This window comes from Motacilla alba, chromosome 4, assembly GCF_015832195.1.
Source record: "Motacilla alba alba isolate MOTALB_02 chromosome 4, Motacilla_alba_V1.0_pri, whole genome shotgun sequence".
Taxonomy (NCBI): Eukaryota; Metazoa; Chordata; class Aves; order Passeriformes; family Motacillidae; genus Motacilla; species Motacilla alba.
Window position 1 is genome coordinate 44832453 of NC_052019.1, and position 18957 is coordinate 44851409.

Below are 18957 nucleotides of genomic sequence, written 5' to 3' on the forward strand. Positions count from 1 at the left end.
CCTCACGCAGCCCTGCTGCGCGCCGCCCAGAGCTGTGCGGGCAGCGCGGTCCCGCTGCCGCTCCCGGCCGTGCGGGGCTCGCCGTGGCCGCCAGGGGGCGCTGCCGCCCGGGGCCGCGGGAGCCTGAGGGGCCCTTCCCGGGCGTCCCGTCCCTGGAGCAGCCGCGGGTCAGCCCCCCGGCGACCCCTCCTGCCGCCTGGTTTCTTCTCCCCAGCTCTTTTCCAGAGCCACTGCTGGCAGGACGAACCCTTCGGCCCCGCGCTGGCTCCGCTGTAACCCGGCAGAATAGCTCGAACTGGCTGCTCCCGGAGCCGCTCGTGCCCGAGCGACCCGCGCCGGGTGTGGATCCCCCAGGAAGACGCCGGGATGGCTGCACCGAGCACGATGCTGCTGCTGCCTGCCCTCAGCCCGGCCCTGCCAGCGCCCAGGCGGCTCGGCCCGCGCAGAGATGCTGCGGGGAGCTGGCGGCTGCAGCCCCTTTGTGACTCCAGTTGGTTTGCGTCTCCAGCTCGGGGAAGGCTCCCTCCGGTTTCTGCTTCACCTCGTTTGCAGCTTCAGGTGATTTGCTTCTGTCCCCAGTTTGTCTCAGGTTCAGCTCATAGAGTTTGTTTGTGCCTCCAGCTTGTTTAGACTTGTTTTAGACTCCAACTTGGTTTCACCTTCCCTGGCTTCTTTCCAGTTTCAGCTTATTTGCAGCTCCAGTTTGTTTCCATGTTCGGTTGGTCTGTGGCTCCAGTTCATTTCTGCTCTGGCTCGTTACTGCTTGTGCTTGTTCAAATGATCTTGGCTTTTGACAGGGCCACAAATCAATCACTATCATAACTTAAATGTGAACGGACATAACTGTACATTGTCTAAAGATGGATTAAACTTCTTGGACTAATGCAAGTGGACCTTCAACCTCCAGTGGAATTCCCCACAGGTGCCCCAATACTGGTTCCCGCTGTCAGGAAAATCCACAAATGCCAGAAGTTTATGTCCATAAAGAAGATAGAGGAGTCCTGCAAGTTTATTCCAATAAAGGGAGCCAGTCCCGCACAAGTCCCCAGGGTTTTCTCTCTCGAGGTTTTGGAGGGCACGGCCTCTATCCTCAACTCCCAGCCACAGGTTGCCCTTTTCCTTTCCTTATTGGCTGAGGTACTCAGAAGGTACAGCCTTCTCAAACCGCCTACCACATATCCCCCCTTGTACCTACTGTTTTACCCCAAAGCTCAGAAGTTCAGGCTTGTGCAGACCCACTTGTTTGTTTCAGGAGCTAAGCTGTCTGGTCTCTGCAACAAACCTGCTGCCCAAAGTTAGTACAGACACGAAGACCCTTTTCAAAGACGTTAATACCAATACTGTCACTCATCAAACTGTTGGTAAAGACATGAGCTTTCCTCTCACCACCTTGATGAATAACGGGAGTGAAATTCCAAACAAGGTAAAGAACAAAGTGGTTAAGCAACACGAGCAATAATCACAGGAATGTGGAAGAGAGAAAATTGATGGCCTAAGTTCTTGAAGGGGGAAAACACAGAAAGATAACACGTTTCTAATCCAGGATGTGTAATGATGAACTAAAAAAATCCCCGCTTTTGACTGACGCTTTTTTCTCTATAGTGAGAACTTGCCCTAGTGATGAACTTTTGCTCCTTGTAACAGTAAAAACCACACCCCAGCTCAGGCATCTCCCCCTACAAAAAGACAACCATTCACCAAGCATGGACTATGATTTCTTGGGACACATTGGCTTTAATTTGAGGTAGAGAAAGGACGAGCCAATAACAACTTAAACCAAGTAGTGACTTAAGTAAGACTTAATAGCCCAAGATTGTGCCTCAGGGTGCTGGCTCTGGGATTTACCACCCAGCACCTCTTTCTGCTCAGAACAGTAAATCAAATTACGTGGTTAGAGAAATATCCTTTTTTACAGTGACTGAGTTTGGTTGAGTATCTGATCCTGTGTGTTAACCTACAGAAGCTCTCACCCTTTTCACCACACTGTTAATTCTCTCAGTAATTTTGATACAGGGAAATGATCCAAGAAATGTTTGCACATTGTTCTAGGAGGAAAAATACATTTTCCTCGAAAATAGAGCCCTGCGGCCTCAGACTGTGTTCAGTGGCTGCTGCTGTATCAAATTTTTCCTTCTTGCCATTAGCATCCATTCTTACCTGCTACAAGAAAACTGCTGTCCCCTCCAGCAATATCAGGGACCTATAGGACAAGTCAGTTCAGCTATAGGTAATTTCAAGGTAGTTTATGTTGTGGTGACTTCATTGGTTTTGTTCTTTCAAGCGTTATGTGCCAGCCTTATGCAGATTCCAGTACATAAAGGGGCTACAAGATGGCTGAAGAGGGGCTCTGGACAAGGGGACAAGGGCATGGAGTGATAGGACAAGGGGACTGGCTTCAAACTGGCAGAAGGCAGGTATAGATTATATATCAGGAAAAAATTCTTCCCTGTGAAGGTGTTGAGGCACTGGAACATCCCTGGAAGTGTTCAAAACCAAGCTGGGGGCTGCTTTGAGCAACCTGGTGTAGTGCCTCTGTATAAGGCAGGGGCATTGGAATTAGATGATCTTTGAGGTGCCTTCCAGCCATTCTATAATGCTAAGATACAAACAGGTCTGGTTCTGTCTTTTGGGGGCTGTGTTGTGCAGTTGTGTTTTCCTTCTCTTATACCCAAACTAGAAGTTTTCCTTCCGTCTGAAATAATAAAAAAAAAAAAAAAAACAACAACCAAAAACAGTGGGCTGAAGCAAAATTAAACAGAAAGAGAGGAATTAATCACTCACCTATTTAGAACAGGATGAGGATTAAAAAAAGCACTGAACAAACAAGAACAAAATAAACAAATGAGCAGCCAAACCCCAAAGCACGGAAGGATATTTTGGTACTAACCTTGCTGGTGCAGCTGCTAGCATAAATGTTTTCTGACACAAATGCATGTTATGAACCAATGTTTAACAGTTAACCCATGAAGGCTTGTGTACTCAGAGCAAGGCTGGGGTGGTGATTACTTTTGGCTGACTGATTTCAGGTGGGTTTTGCAATTCTGCTTTGCTTCACTTCTGAAAAAAAATCAGAAATGCCTTCATGAAGTCTGGCAGAGAACTGTTGGCATTGGAGTGGCTGGAACTGGAGAAATCCAGAAAAACCTGAGCTTCCTAGTGCTGCAAGGCTTAGTTTGGCAAGTTAAAGGAAATTCAGTTGCATTCTCACAGTCCAGCCTCTTAAACAGGGAAAAGAATTCCCAGTGGTGTCTCTGAAGCCACCTCTCACTAAACAAATAATCAGCTCCAGGGAGAAGCTCTTGACTCAAAATAACATAGTTCCACCATTTCCTGAGCAAAGTGGTCTTATCTGCCTTTTTAGGGGAAAACTACTTTATGACAATAGAAATCCTCTTAGGTCATCAGCCTGTACCCTGAAGCAGCCTTTCTTGCTTTCTCTTTCCCCCTCACTGTTGGGTTTCTTGGGTTATTTTTAATTTACAATTACTGTCACATTTACAGTGGAGATGTGTGCAGCAGGTTGAATAAGCTGCCTCCCTGAAAATGAGCACATTTTCACCATCCTGTGTATCATATCTATGATTTTCTGTCTGTCTATTGTTTTCTTGGAGAAACTTCCCCTCTGCTGGCAGCACTGATGGTGAGGAGGACTAGTATGGCCAGGTGGGAGCGTCTTGTGAGCCTGTCGTGTCCAAAGTGTCACCCGCTGCACACGTGAGCAGGAGCTCGTGCCAGTTCTCCTCAAAGCTGTGGCACTTTCATGTGTATTCATAGACTTATTTCCCCTGTTCATGGTAGATGATTTACAGGACCACAGAGCAGAGGCTGCCCTCCAGTAGGAGATTTAAATGTTGTGTGAAGGACATCACTTTGAAGGATCATTTAGCCTTTGAATTGTGTTTTTCCTTATGGCTTTCAGGCTGAGTATCTTATACATGAGTGGTAGAGCCCCAGAGCCCTGGTTTGGCTTCCCACATCCCCACACTTAGTTTTTGCTATTTTTAGCTACTCCCATCTCTATTTCTCCACAAAAACAGCTCCCACCTACCACTCCCATGAAAAAAATGCAAACAGTAGAAAGTTTAACAGGACCTCTACTAAAGTTTTCCTGCAAGGTACCTGCTTGGAAGTCCCTCTGCCATTACTGCAGTTTTTGTCTTCACAAAGTTTGAGCTGTAAATATACTACTTACAGCTGGAACAGCATCTGCAAAACCACTTCCAGCCAGGTGTCAGTAACATGGCTTTGATTCAGACTTCGGGAACAGTATATGACTGATTACAAGGATTTCCAGCTCCTAGATCTTTAATGAAGTGACTGCTCACACAGAAATATCGCAAACCTCTTGAGATGCTTATGTCATTTCCCTGCGTTAAAATAGCTGGTACTTTCCAGGGTACCTGTGGGATACAGCATTATAAATCTCCTCTTACAACCAATGTTACAAGGAAATCCAACTCTGCAAAACTGCATCAGTACTGTGAAACTTTTTTGCTGAGCACCCTTCATCTTGTCAGTGCACTGTGTCCCCAGGCATGGGGAGAGGGACCAGTTTGTCACCATGGCATATGGCAGAGTACATCATTTTCTCCTAAGTAAATGCCATAGCAAAGCCATTCCCACTCCTGAGAAGCCAGAGCAGCATGGACATGATTCTGCTGAGGGATTCTCATGTGTCATGTCCCAGGAAGCTCTTCCCTCTCTATAACTGCCATCTCCACAGCTTGAGGACAGCCCAAGACCCTTTGGCTGCTGAGCTGAAAAATCTCTGCCATCAGGGGAGTACTCAGAGAGCATTTCTCAAGTCAGATCATCTTCCCTAAAAACCTTTTTTTAAATCAAGAAAGTAGTTTGTTTAAACCAAATCCACACCCATTTGGAACAGCAGCTTCATGTTTCTTCTAGAATGAAGTGAACAATTTTAATAGGGAAAGTGTTATGTAATCAGAGAAACAAAAAAGAAATGAGAAGACTTAACACCAACTCCTGGTCACTGCACGCTCCACAGGACTCTTGCTCCTGGCTTCTGCTGCAGACAGTGCATATCTGGGACTATGATCTGCTCTCTTGTTTCCTTGAGGTCCTTGAGGAGCAACTTGTCTTCTTGCGTACAGCTCCTCCCCCTGCTCCTGGCTCCTTTCAAGCTCCTCCTGCTGAAAATGCATGGGGACTTCACTGGAGTGGGGCTCAAGCCAGCTGTGTCTCTGGCAATTTTAAGGCAAGCCATATTCAGAAGCAGGGGAATGCTTGGGACAGACTGCTTGCTCCCAGCATGGTGCAAGACGGGAAAGGTGGACCAACACAGCGGATACTGTTCTGACAGTCTGACTTCATGATGGCTGCTGTTGTGCTGTCCCATTTCATCTAAATAATTGTGTGCTCTCTGTGTGCTCCTTGGGAAGCTTCAGTATTGCACTTGCTGGCTTGTCTACTAACTCCTTCTTTGTTATTTTATTTGTCAGAAGCCAAGCAGCCATACTGTGAAGCTGAAGATGCTCCCAGCACTTTTCTTCCAACATTTGGGTTCCTAGAAGTCCAGTCTCTCTCCTGTAAAATGGCTAATTGATTTGACCCCATTAACTTGATTTATGCATGTTGTCCACTTCACCCTAGCACAGGTCCTGCCATGTCTGTGCCCTTTGTATTTCCACATTACTGCCTCCATAACCCTCTGCCTCCCACCTACTGTGCTACATTCTGGCATGCTTGTTTCTTAGACCCCCAGGATTTGTGCAGAAGGACATGAACAATCCCACTGCTTTCATTTTCTTTGTAGTACAGTAGCAACATTTCCCAAGAGTTTGCCCAGAAAGTCCCTGCCACTTCTGGCCAGTCAGCCACCCTGCTCTGGTGTTGCACTTAATACGTGGCTGTCAGCCTCCCCATGTCACCAAAAGCACTGCCAACCAATCTCCTGATCTCCACAAGTGTATCCAGGTAAGATAAGGAAAATAGTTGTTTTCAAGGTCTTTAGTCCACATTTCTACTTTCTCATTTGTCACCTTCCCAAGTGACAGGAGAGCTTTCAATTTTCCAGTGAAATCTCTGTTGTAAATGTAAATCCATGAGCACAAAGCAAGGCTGTGCGGGTGTGAGTACCTCGCCAGCATGCACGGGTCATGAGCCAGTATCCTGGGCAGGAACAGGGATGCCCCTTCTCCCCATCAACTTCATCCTGTCAGACAAGGATGTCCCATGCCAGGCTCACCACGTGGGCAGGTGCATCAGCAGGATGTGTCATAGCGGGAGCTGTCTAGGACACTGGCTAACCAAATAGCCTTTCATCAAACCAGTGCACTCCTTGTGTTCCCCTGACTTGCTGACTTTGATGGACGGGAGCACTCCGAAATTCCCGCTCCCACCTCAAAAGCAGAGTCGAAAGTCCTCCCTGTCTTTCTTTGGTAAAATGAGGCAGGCTGGGCTTTTAATCATCAAAGTTTTCTTGTTCGGAAGGAGGAGGAGCCATCTAGTCATGGGTTCATTGATTCCCTGCCCAGCAAGAATGTTTGCTTGAGCGCAGCCAAGCCGCACCTCCGATGACTAACAGGCAGCGCTCTCTCTCTTTGATATACTATCAGCTGGGTTTATCAGAGTATCAACACAACCTCCCCACTCCAGGCCTCGCCCCTTCGGGCCAGCTCTCCCTGCAGAGCGGGCAGGGGCTGCATGAGAGCTGAGCTCACCTCTTATTCCAAGGAATCTTAACAGCAGGTTTTAAGGTACTTATTTACTTTTTTTGGTCTGTGCAGGAAGTCTGAGCTAAAAAAAAAAAAAAGGAAAGAGACAGAAGTATAATTGCTCTGGCACGCCTGCATTCCTACTTCAGTCTCAGACGGGAAGGCACTCTTTCTTGTCGGAGCCAGGAAGAGGATCTGATCCGTGAAGATTATCGCCACGAACGTGTGTAAGTGAAACCTGCAGCCATGCTGAAACAGATATTATCAGACATGTACATCGATCCGGAGCTGCTGGCAGAACTTAGCGAGGAGCAGAAGCAGATCCTCTTCTTCAAGATGAGGCAGGAACAGATCAGACGGTGGGAGGAAAGAGAAGCTGCTGCAGAAAAGATTTCAGCAAAGAAGCCACTGCCAAGAAAAGGTAAGTCTCTGTCTCCTTGCTGCTTCACCCTCTGGCATGTATCTGGCCTAGTCAACTGCTTCCTAGAAATAGGAAGTAATGTATTCTTAGATTAATTTCTTCTCCAAGGGACATGGCATAGGCTTATTTTCAAACATAAATAAATCCACCTGCAATGGGGTAGTTTTGGCCAGGCACACGATGGTTTTTACTCCCTGGCCCAGACATTCTGTCCTTGACCAAATTGCTCAACTCTCCTAACTGGGAAGACAGGGCTTATTTGCCCCCAGGAGATGCATCTCATTAAGTTTCCCACTAAATGGTGCCTCAGAATCTTTCTTTAATAACATAACCGTGGATTTGAATATCTCTCCTGAGGCACTAGATCTGATGGGCAGTTCTCACTGAGATTTTAGAGCTGAAGTTCCCTTGCCAGGATTACACAGCATGCTGGCTGCTGGGAAGATAGCTTTCTCCCAGGTCTCCCTCACATGCTGTATTTGTAGGTAGCTCACCTTCACACAGTTTGGGGAGGACAGTGGTCAGGAATTAAAGCAAGAAAGAAATGGTGATGATTCTTCTCCTTTGCTCCCAGTCTCAGAAATGCCTCCTTCACTGACCTGGCTCAAGGAGTATGAAAAAATTGGCAAGTGTGGGCTGCATCTTGGTCGAGTTTCTTCATGTACAGTTGCTTTTGGGGGGGTTCTGTAACCAACAGCAGCTGGTAGGGCACAGCAAGTGCAGCATAGGCCCTGCAAAGAGCTACCTAGCAAACAGCATTTGCTGAAGAGCTGCTTCTTTTCCAGCCAACAGGAAGTCAGTGACATGGAAACTCGGCGCTGACAATGAAGTGTGGGTCTGGGTGATGGGCGAGCATCCTTCAGATAAGTCCTATGCAGCCATCTGTGAAGAGATCCAGGCACAAAGAGCAAAGTGCTTAGCGAGAGAGCAAGGCCAGGAGGGCAGGTAAGCACCCTTCAGCTGGAGGACTCGGTGGGTGGATATGGAGGAGAAGGCTTTTGTCTAGGGACACATGAGCTGGAGTCTTCTCTGTAGGGGCTGTGGTTAGCACTGTCGTGCTAGCCTTGCTGGCAAAAGGCACAGGCAAAAGTTGGTTCTCTAAGAGGACACACAGTGCTGGCAGAGACCGGCTGCAGCCTGAGAATTGCCTCGGCTGACTGAGCCTCTTGTGACATGGCTGCTGCGTGGGACCCTCTGCAGACCACAGGAAATGCTGATGCTGTCACTGCAGCAGGTGATGGGCTCAGATCGCTCTGATTCACCAGCAGGTGCCCGGGTACAGCCGGACAATGGTTACTCACCATGAGTCATTAATTTAATTACCCACCTACCTGATCTGGAGATATAACTGCCTATGCACATGTGGCTGTATTGCAGCTCTGCTCTGCTCACGTGCAGCCTCCTCACGAGATGCTCAGACATCAGAAAGTGACTCCCTCCTAAGTCCTCTCTTGCTTTTCAGACAGACTGACTCTTCTGCAACATGGTCTCTACACCCACAGCCAGGACTTCTGACTGAGACAGATCTTCACGGGAATAAAAAAAACACTGCGGAGAAAAAGGAGGAACATGGGAAAAGAATGACTGATATTGATACAACAGGAAAAAGCCAGGAGCTCACAAAGGTAGTTTTCAATTTTCCCATAACTATGAGAAACATGTTATTTGAGGTCTAGGAAGTGCAGCAAATCCTGGTTGCTGTAAATAGAAATCTGAAGGAAAAAGCCATCTATCTGTTGAAGCTTTTCTTCTACAGAAGAGGCCATGTTGTTACATCCTTCCTTAAGACTCAGGAGATCCATGTGCTGTTGTTATCTGGGATAGATCTGCTCTGCACCAATGGATAAACTACTCTGAATTCCTTTGCTTTCATTCTCTATGGGTAAAACAAGGGGTGCAGTACTTTCCCTTCTGCACTGTGGCTGGTTTGAATGGCTTTTGGGGCAAGACCAGGGAGGCTATCCTAGGATTTTTAAATGGAATGTCATAGCCCTCAACCAAATAATTAACTTTTATAAAAGACCAAGTGAAGATAATTTTACCAGCATCATCTGACATGCATATTTTAAGTAGTTCTTGAGGTTTTTTGTCTTTTAATACAGAAAACAGCTTATCACATTGATAGGACAGGACAGCTCCAAATGCAGTAATACCGTGTCTGCGTTCCTGTGGTGTTTCATTACAGAAATATTTTTTCCAGCAATAAATACATATGTGCTTTTCAACTGTCTACAAAAAGCTATTTGCAGAGAAAGGAAAAAAAAAATTAAATTAACTACCCATGCAACTACAGTTGAACAAAAGGAACAGGACATCTTGCCAATTTAATGCGAGAAGTCCTATCTCATTCTGCAATTTTCATTCAGCCTTGAATGAACTTGTATGAGTGTATATTCTTTTATCATACTGGCACTCCATAATCTGGTATAAAAAGTATGATAACAGAAGGTTGGGTTTTGGCAAAATGCTCTCCTACTGCTACGAAAATAGTGAATGGAATTTGGAGTGACTGTCTCCTTTATCAAAAGCCTCTGAGTCACATGGGGTTTTTCTCTGCACTGTTTGCTGAAGTTGAGCAACTATGTGGGAGGTTCTTGTTTTTCAAAGGAACTTATTAGTCAAAACTGACCAAAAAACCCCAAAACAAACCAAAAACAACCCCCAAAAAACAAACAAGCCACCACCAAAAATCTAACCCCCTTTCAAAATCTTGCACATGGGAATGGATGGGGGTTATATATTCTCCTTTCTTTTCTGTCATTATATTATTAGTAAATTTTCCCAGGTTTCTGAGGCTTTTGCTGTTAGAAGGAGGGCTCGAGACTGAAGTCCCCTGTTGTATTTTCTAGGCCTGGAGAGGGGCTTTTTCCCACCTCCTGCATATTTTTTTTTTCTCTGATATCTAGTTCCCATTTAACCTGAGAGATCCAGGTATCATACTGCAGGGAATAGGGCTGATCTACAAAAAAATGCTGCTCCACAGACATTTGAAGTTCCTAGTGTTCCTGTTGAGGAGAGGGAAATTGTAAAGCCATGTTTGTATTAAATATTAGCCAAGTAGGTGATGGAGCTAAAAGGAAGCATGACCTTGGTAAGCAGAATAGTACAGTTAACTCATCACTTGTACTGTGGGAGGCAGTCGGGGTCTGATGGGGAGGTGGATGTGTGTTTACTGAAAGCCAAACCTAACAGTTCTTCTGTAGAGGCAGCTCTCAGCTGGGGACTGCTGGCAGGGCAGCTGGGCTGGTTTTCTGGGAAGAGAGAACCCGAAATATCCAGCCAGTTGGATCAGTTTGTCAAGTAGGAATTTGCAGCAAACCAGCCACAGCTGTGAACATGCACAGGCAGGTAAAGCTGTAGACAGCAGGTTCTGCAAGGGATTGCTTTAGAGGAAGGGAAGAAAGGGACTACTCCCTGGGAGCACTTGTGAACATTGCTTTGCCAATCTAGGCATGCTTATGGCTATCCTGACACTCCTGAGTTCTCCTCCCGAGGCATGTTTGGCCAAATATGATGGGAAACCCCCACAATGTTTGTCAGAGCAGGCTGGCAAAACTTGTTAACAAATGACTTGTCACATAACTGCTTTTGCATTAAACACCTATCGCACCAAAAAAAAAAAAAGAGCAATTGTCCTAATGTCACATTTATTTCTTACCACTCTTTTGCTTTGCTCAGAGGGGAACCAGAAGTGTTCAACAGATGCTGGTGGATTGCCATGTGAGGAAGCATAGTTTCCAACAGGTAAGTGGAAACCTGTGGTGCTCCTAACACACTGAGTAGGGTCAGTGCTTTATCCTAGAGTCTCAGTCAGCTTTAGAGCCTCATATGAGCCAAGAATGTTGGAACCTTTTGGACCAGTTTTATCCAGTATTGCTATGCTACTTACGTATGGTGTGATGATTTGGAGATGATACAAAGCAGGCCAGGCTGGCAGATTGGGGAGTAGCACAGGAGATGCTCCTGATGATTTTTGGTGGGCTGTTTTCCCTTCCTGCCTCAGTTGTTACCTGAAGTAAAGACAGGGGATCTCTATGTTGTTGAAATTGGAGGGATTCACTGTAAAGGACGGAGCTCCCAGTATTTCAAGGCTAGCTAAAAAGCAGGGCTAAAGCTTGCCTGAGACAAAGCTGAACATGCTGTTTCTTTCATAGATGAAGGAAGCACAGAGGAAAAATTCAGAAGAGATCACAGCCCCCCAGAAGCCAATACCACAGAGCCACTCCAGCACAGAGAGCCAGAGAATGCTGCAGAAATCGGATGAGAATGAGCCTGAATGGCAGGAATTCTGTAAGATATTAAAATTAACTTTTCCTATAAGGCTTGAAAAGTCCTAGGGCTCTGTGAGGTCATCTCAACCCTTCCCCTTCCCAACCCTATACTAGAACTGAATAATAGGTTGGAGGGTGGAGAGTATTTCCAAGAAATACAGCGCTGTATTATCAGAAATATTTCTGAGTCCTCACAGCATTGAGACTAGAGCTGGGCAGGGAAATGGAAAACTTTTCCAACTGACACTATGTTAAAACAAGCAACAAATAGGAACCACATGAGTATACAGGCAGTGCAATTAATTTTAAACTAGAAGCTGGCCTTTTGTAGGACTTTGCAGTAACATTGCTCTTGAGGACAAGGATAGCGGGTAACAGGGACTAACAAAAAGGGCTTCCCTGTCATTTAAGCATGATCCCACAAAAGTAAAGCCCTGCTGCACTGTCTCATGTAATGAATCCCAATAATAGAAAGGAAAATGGCAACCAGTATGAGACTTGCAGTAGCAGCCATCACTGTTGCCAGATGCTTCCTAAAGGAGAACCTGATGCACTTTTCTTCCCAGTTCCTCCCCTGCTGCTCAGTAGATGGCAATGCTGTACCACCAGTTGTTTCCACTTCAGTCTAGTGGTTTTATTTTTCTGACTGATAAAAGAACTGCTGACTGGAGAGCTGGTTACTCGCACAGACTCCAGGGAGAGATGGATCTAGACAATCGAGGTGGTTTTACAGGAAAAAAAAAAACAAAGAAAAACACAGTTCTCCACTTTCCATAATAATTTCAGCAAGGCTCTTTCCACCCTCCAAAATTGATTAGCACTTTCAAATCCTTCAAATTATTGATTTGGGGTCATTTCAGCAGCTTCAACTCCAGCAGCTTCAAGCCCTGCCCCCCCCCCACCAGTTTACACAAAAGGCGCTACAGAAGTCCATGTCTGAACCAGGAGTCAGCATATGAAACAAAACCAAGAAGTCTCTGAGTACAAAAGGACCTACTACTGAGAAAACACACAGATTTTAAATCTTGTCCCAGAAAAAAACTTGGTTTTAATCTTTCCAAGGAATAAAAACTGGGCCACTTAACACATGGGAGACATGTGGCAAATGGTCTCACAACTGAGTGACTCTTTCAGCTTGTGAAATGGATTATTTTTATTTCAACATTTCAACAAGCAGGAAGATGGCCAAAGGGTAGCAAGCTTTAAACTTGCTGCTTGTTCGCTCCTGTAGGACTCCTTTTTTGTTCCAGTGCGGAAATCCAAGGCAGCAGATGAGAAGAGACGCTCTCTTGCACGGCAAGCCAGAGATGACTACAGGAGGCTTTCACTGCAGGGCATCCACAGAGGGAAGCAGGCAGATATTTCCAAGGGTGGCACAGCAGGAGATCGACGACCGCTTCAATATCCACCCCTCCCCCCCAAGCCTAAACTTCTACCTCCTGCAATGGCAAATGGGAGAGCAATTAGGTAAGGAAGCCCCTGTGCACTGTGGAAAGGAGAAGGGATGAAATTCTTTTCCTCTAGCATGGGATGGTTGAGAAGGGAATGGTTATCTCTCCTCCTTGTGTGGAAGAGACACCCAGCAGGGAAAAATACAGAGCCTAGGCTATATTCCAGCCTAGGGTGTGATGAGGCCTTCAGGTGTTCATTCCTGGAGGGTAACAGGTTTAGTTAGTAGAGTGTCCTAAGCCTGGAGCACATAGAGCCCTTATGATGCCAGATGTCCACTGAAAACCATATTCCATACAGCTGAACTGGTGTAAGCTGCCTGTTTGGGGCTGGTCTTAAAATCCTAAGCAAAATGTAACTCCTGCACAGGGACTCAAAACCTGTCTTTTGAATCTGATGCACAAACCAGAGGTCTTTTCTAACAGGAAAGAGGGAGTCCAGAGGACAACCTCCAATTCCACAGAAGAAAGCATCATCAAGTGGTTCAAAGAGGAGCAATTCCCTCTCCGAGCTGGCTATCTGAAAACCACAGACACAATAGCACCTTGGTTCCATGGTGAGTTGTGGGAATCTCCACCCCAACCCAAGTATTTAAGGAGTTTTTTCTGCTAACACGGCTGCTAATATGGGCTGGGCTTGGGAGTAAAGCTCCTATAATGGAATCAACATACAACAACTGCAATACCATTCTCTCTCATAACACAGCAACAATCTTTTCAAGCTCTCCACCCCTGTCATTCATCATTGGCCAAGTGTGGCACAGTTAACAAAGAGCTGTTGGCCATGGCCTGTTACTAGCAATGGCAGCACTATTCTTCTTGGGCTACTGGGCAAGAGAACAGTGAAAGTGGTGGAAGTGCCATGGACTGGTTTTAGAGCAGATTTCTTGTGAGAGCTGTTCTGTCCAGTCCTGCACAAATGCTTTTCTCCTTTCAGTTTTGTGTTTTGGTTTTGAACAGGTATCCTAACCTCTAAGAAAGCAGAAGAGCTTCTGAATAAAACACTACCAGGGAGTTTTCTGATCCGGGTCAGTGAGAAAATCAAAGGCTATGTGCTCTCCTATCGGTCTGTGGAAGGATGTAAACATTTCCTCATTGATGCCTCCAGTGATTCCTACAGCTTCCTTGGAGTGGACCAGCTGCAACATTCAACACTGGCTGACCTTGTAGACTACCACAAGGTGAACATCTAGCAATGCATTCATTAATTGCTTAATTGCCTCAGGGTACTTCAAAATAAGAAAGACTAGATTCAGTTGTTTTGATCAGGTAACTAGACCCATTTTAACCGCTGCTGGGTATCCTGTGTGCTGCTCCACAAGGGTATGTCAGCCTGACTGGTACAGCCTGGGTGACCTAATACATCTCAGATACCTTAAATTTGATTCACTCACCCTTAAGCACACAGAACACCTTATATGCTGGACCCAAGTTACTTACAAGCTACTAAGTAGAAATGTTGATGAGAGGTGACAGCATACTCATACAAACTCCTTTCTTTTATATTCTCTCCATGGGCACTGGCAAGTTGGGTCAACACAAAATCCTGCTTACCTTCAGCTTCAGCATGAAAAAGAGCAACATATATTTATACTCTCAAAGCAGACAAGGGGTGGTACTGAGCAAAGGTAAAAAATAGAAGGGAAGGAGGAAGGTTGGCAGGCTCTTGCAACAATAACAGTGGTGTTTACCAGCACTGACTGCAGTTGCATGGGTTTCAAGGAGAGCCAAATGGATTGTTCATTCGTTTGCTGTAAAATCTGCCCAGGGACAGGTCAATAATTTTTCTCATAGGTTCATTTAAAATCCCTGTTTCTTTTAAGTAAGTGCATAGCTTAATACAGACATGGCTAAACAAAACTGGACATGAGAACAATAGCTATACTCATTTCCTCTACAGAACTTTACCAGGACTGCTTGAGCTTGCTTCTTGCATGATTTCAGTTCAGGCTGAAAGTATTAAAAGCAGGAGTTATACAGCTATTTGTACCAGAGCTAAAGGATTTAAAGCTTTGCTGTGCATAGCTACATCAAATATAGAGCCAAGCCCACAGTCTGCAAAGCATCCTGCAGTGCCCCTGCACTACAGCACATGTGGGCAGATGAACCCACTCTGCCAAAGTGCCCAACTGGGTTCTGCTCATCACCCACCAGGTGACCATGAAAGAAGGGAAGTTCCCACCATGCGTCTGTTGCTAGGATGGAGAATGAGACTGGAAGCATAGATTGTACTTAGAACTGGACTTGCCTAAGCCGAGGGTGTGTGCTCTCTCCAGAATCCACCCTTGTCCCTCCCACAAACATAGTCAGAAGCACAGTTCACAATCTCTGGTCCTGCTTTACCTGCATTCTGCACAGTCCTGGCTCCAGCACTTTCTAGGCGGGGCACCTCTCCATGTCAGAGAAACTGTAGTTTCCTCAGGGATGAGCACAGCTCTTTCCTAGAACTGCCAGAGTTGTGTCACTGAGTTATGACACGGAGCACAGACATTGTGTCATGAAGACACTGAGCAGAGGGCCCTTCCCTGAATTCTCCAGGAAACTGAGCTACATCACACAGTGGTGGGAACACATCCCCACCATAACAGAGGCAGGAAGACTGCTGTCCACCTTGTGAAGTTGTGACAGGCAGGGTCTGTTTGAAAACTGGTGTTTGATCATATCCTATATTAACAGGAGGAACCCATCACTTCCTTGGGGAAGGAGCTGTTGCTTTACCCATGTGGCCAAGAGGACCAAGAGCCAGATTACATCTCTCTCTTTGAGTAAACTTCCCCATCTTGTTGGGCAGCCCCAGACTTGTATTCACAAAGAACTTGGAACTGGACTTGGAACTAGAGCTGCTGATACTTACCTGAAACCATAAGTGCCTCTATTTTGTATCCTTCACAACAAAGTAGTAGGAGGATAAGTACTGCTGTGAGCTACAGGATGCCTCAGCCCAGCAAGCTGCAAAGCACCTGGATACATCCCCCAAGATGGAGAGAATGAGTTGATGAAGTAATCAGTTGATCAGGGAGATACTGCTGTGGATTTTCAGTGGGTTTTTGTAGGTTTCTTGGGGGACTTCTGTATTCAAGCTGTCTTTTGTTCTTGAATGCAAGGTTCTTTGGGAAATAGATTAGCGCCTACAGTTGAATGAGATTATGCCTTCCTGAAGGCACAAAACAACTTGGAGAGGTGACTTGATCTTGATATGTCATTTGCATAATGTGAAGTTTAATTCTATAAAATGCTGTGTCCTTGGAAGGAAGGATGTTCAGCCAAACATCCAAGCAAACCCTGAGTGCCTTTCAGTGAAAGGTCCTCTCTGTGACAAGAGATATGCACACATGAAGAGTGCATTTTTAAACTGCTCTAGCCTCTGAATATAGATCCTTACTCTTTTAACCTGTATTTAACTCCCACACAGGCCTTTCTGCATTGAGAGGGATTATCCTTTTTGAAAAGGAAAGAAGATGGGACAGAGTCATTTGTATGAATGACAATCACATGTACAGAGCCTAAAAATGTAAGAAGGAACACCTATATCAGTATTAATACAGTTTACAGAAGAGTTTTTGCAAGTAAAGAATGCTATTTTCCAAAATGGAGCTATTTAGCTATTTATTGCAAGTTGTGTCCCAATTACTGAGATGCATCTGGTGTAAACTTCATTATAGAACTTGTTCTTTCAGCAAAATGTTCTCTTTTCTTATTTGTTACAATGCTCTTTAAATACATCATTCAGAAGATTGGGGGAGAGCTTGGACAGAATCACATAACAAATTAGTCTTCATCCAGGTTCCCTAATGTTGTTGCATGTGACAAACTCTGCAGCTGAGGGGTCTGAATCTGCAAACATAATTTTTTAGAGGCACATTAGTCCTCAAATTGTGAATAAGATTTGGTCTTGTTTCAGTTGTTTACCTCTTTTTACCTGTTCTCTTTTTTCTGTTAGATCAGGGCTACTCAATTTGAAGAAGCAGTCAAAACTTTCAGTCTTACATTAATCTGGGTTTTGTGGAATACAGATTTAAAGAAATTGTGATCATCTGGTCCTAAAATTTACAGCTTTGCTGACAGGCAGTTTCCATTCCAAGAAAGAGGGGATAACCACACTCCAGTTACAGTAAGTGTCTAGAAATAAAACCTTGCTAGAAATCAAGCCTTAATGTAAACTGAGATTCTGAATGTAAAGACACTCTGCCACTGCAAATGACTAAATGAGCTTCTTGAGCAATATATCACATGTATCAAAGAGATAATTTCAATATAATCTGCATCAATCATAAGAAAGGGTGAGATTATTTGTAGAGGGGGAAACATCCCTCCTTTCCTCTATATGGACTGTTTCTTTAAAAAAATTGGTCAAAATGAAAGGTCCTTCAGAAAAACATCTGTTTTCATGTGAAGAATGTACATAACTGATATATTGCTGGAGACAAATTGTGAAGTGTTTTTCAGACCTATGGGCTGGTAAAGAGAGAGGAAAAATATGCTCTAATAAGGCATTTTGAGACACAGGGTGTTAACTTGCAAAATAAGATGCAGGCCAATCTGTCATGGACATAGCAGGACATAATCAGTTTTAGCTCTAAGATCTTTAGTAAAACTCCTCAGGGTCTGACCTGCTGACAAGTGAACCAGTAGATTCACTGCCTTTATATTAAACTACTTATTTGCAAATATTGTCTCAGTACAGCCCAGGGAAAACCACTATCCATGTTCACATCATCCTACATGTTTGAGTCATGCCTCAGTTTTTCAAAGACCCACTTTTCTGCTGTGAGGCAAGAAATATGAACATTTAGATGACTGGACTGACTGCAAAGGCAACTACCTTGCTAGAACAGATCCCCTTAAGACTGGCTCTTCTATTGCTCCAAAATCCAGTTGCCCTGAAAGTCTGTGGAGCAAGGATGTCTTGCAGCAGTTGAGAATCAAGGGTGATGACATACCTTTGGGAGTTTCTCTGTAGAATCTTTCCTTCTTCAAGGGATGCTGTGCAAGGATTACAAGAGGAGTCAATTTGCAAATTGCTTGCTGGAGAGATCATGAATCCTGGAGGAGCATGGCAATTTGTTTTGCTCGATGCCTTTAGCCAGAGTATGCTGCAGTCATCAAAAAGTGAAGCAAGGATAGCCTCCCCACCTGCACAGGGCCATCTCCAGTCCCTCCTCAACCAAGATAAAATCAGTTGTCGTTCTGAGAGAGATCACAAGCTGGTTTGGGGACAAGGAAGGTAGACACCTTCATAACAAAATCTGTTTTTCTGTTGGCTGCTCTCTTTGGGTTTCACCTTTTTCTAACTGGGTGGGAAGACCTGTTAGAGCTCCACTAAAATGTTATGTTTCTGGGCTGTTTCTAATTTTGTTTCTGGGCTGACAGAAACATAAGTAACAGCAGCTTCCCTTTCTCATGCTGTTCTTCACCTCTCCTGTCAGTGCAGTCTCCACCTCTAAGAGAGCCCTGACAGATCTCTGCTGTGATTAGATTGCCCTGCACATCACTGATGTGGCCAGTGACTGTGGGCTCTTCATCACTGATACCATCTCAGCTCTTGCCAAACTGGCTTCTGCAGCCAAGGTACAGAAACTGCATATACAGCATTATTCCTGGCAAGAGGAACAGCATCTCTGTGGAAAAAGACATACGTGAAAATCACAAAGGTGCTTTTTAAAAGCATAAGTTGCTAAACTCTGACAGGATCTGGAAGTTGTGCTTGCAAAGTAATGAAGTGCCGAATTTACAACTGCCCAGTGCTTAGAACTGGAGACTAATAGAGGCTTGAAGGAACCTCTGGAGATCATCTGGTCTAGTTCTGCTCTACAAATCTGGCTCAGGGAAGACCGAATAAAACAATCACGGAAATAGTTAAGGTGAGGCTTGACATAGGTCATGATTACAAAATTTTCACAGTGTACAACACCCAGTTTCAAATTCAGGTTTAAGTGGGACTGTAGCAGCAACTTTTGCCTTGGAGCAGCTGCATTACCACACTTTGATATGCACTCAACAAGCCATACCTGTCTCCTCCTCTTGCATAATGTTTGTAAAGTCACTTCATCAATACAAAGCTCTTTATAAATAGTTTATCATGTGTTCTGGGAACAAAGCAGTTCTTTCGAGGATCTACTTGAGTGATTGCTGAAGTTTCT

At 45.0% G+C, this 18957-nt stretch overlaps 1 protein-coding gene across 1 annotated transcript; it reads left to right on the plus strand.

The window, feature by feature from the left end:
* The first annotated feature begins 427 nt into the window (after nucleotides 1-427).
* Nucleotides 428-18846, plus strand: SH2D4A (SH2 domain containing 4A). Its single transcript, XM_038135789.1, has 10 exons — nucleotides 428-558; nucleotides 6750-7098; nucleotides 7884-8043; nucleotides 8561-8723; nucleotides 10777-10842; nucleotides 11253-11388; nucleotides 12620-12836; nucleotides 13244-13374; nucleotides 13778-13998; nucleotides 15494-18846. Exons 2-10 carry the CDS (start codon nucleotides 6924-6926, stop codon nucleotides 15584-15586), a joined length of 1362 nt encoding a protein of 453 aa, XP_037991717.1. The 5' UTR covers nucleotides 428-558; nucleotides 6750-6923; the 3' UTR covers nucleotides 15587-18846.
* Nucleotides 18847-18957: the final 111 nt, after the last annotated feature.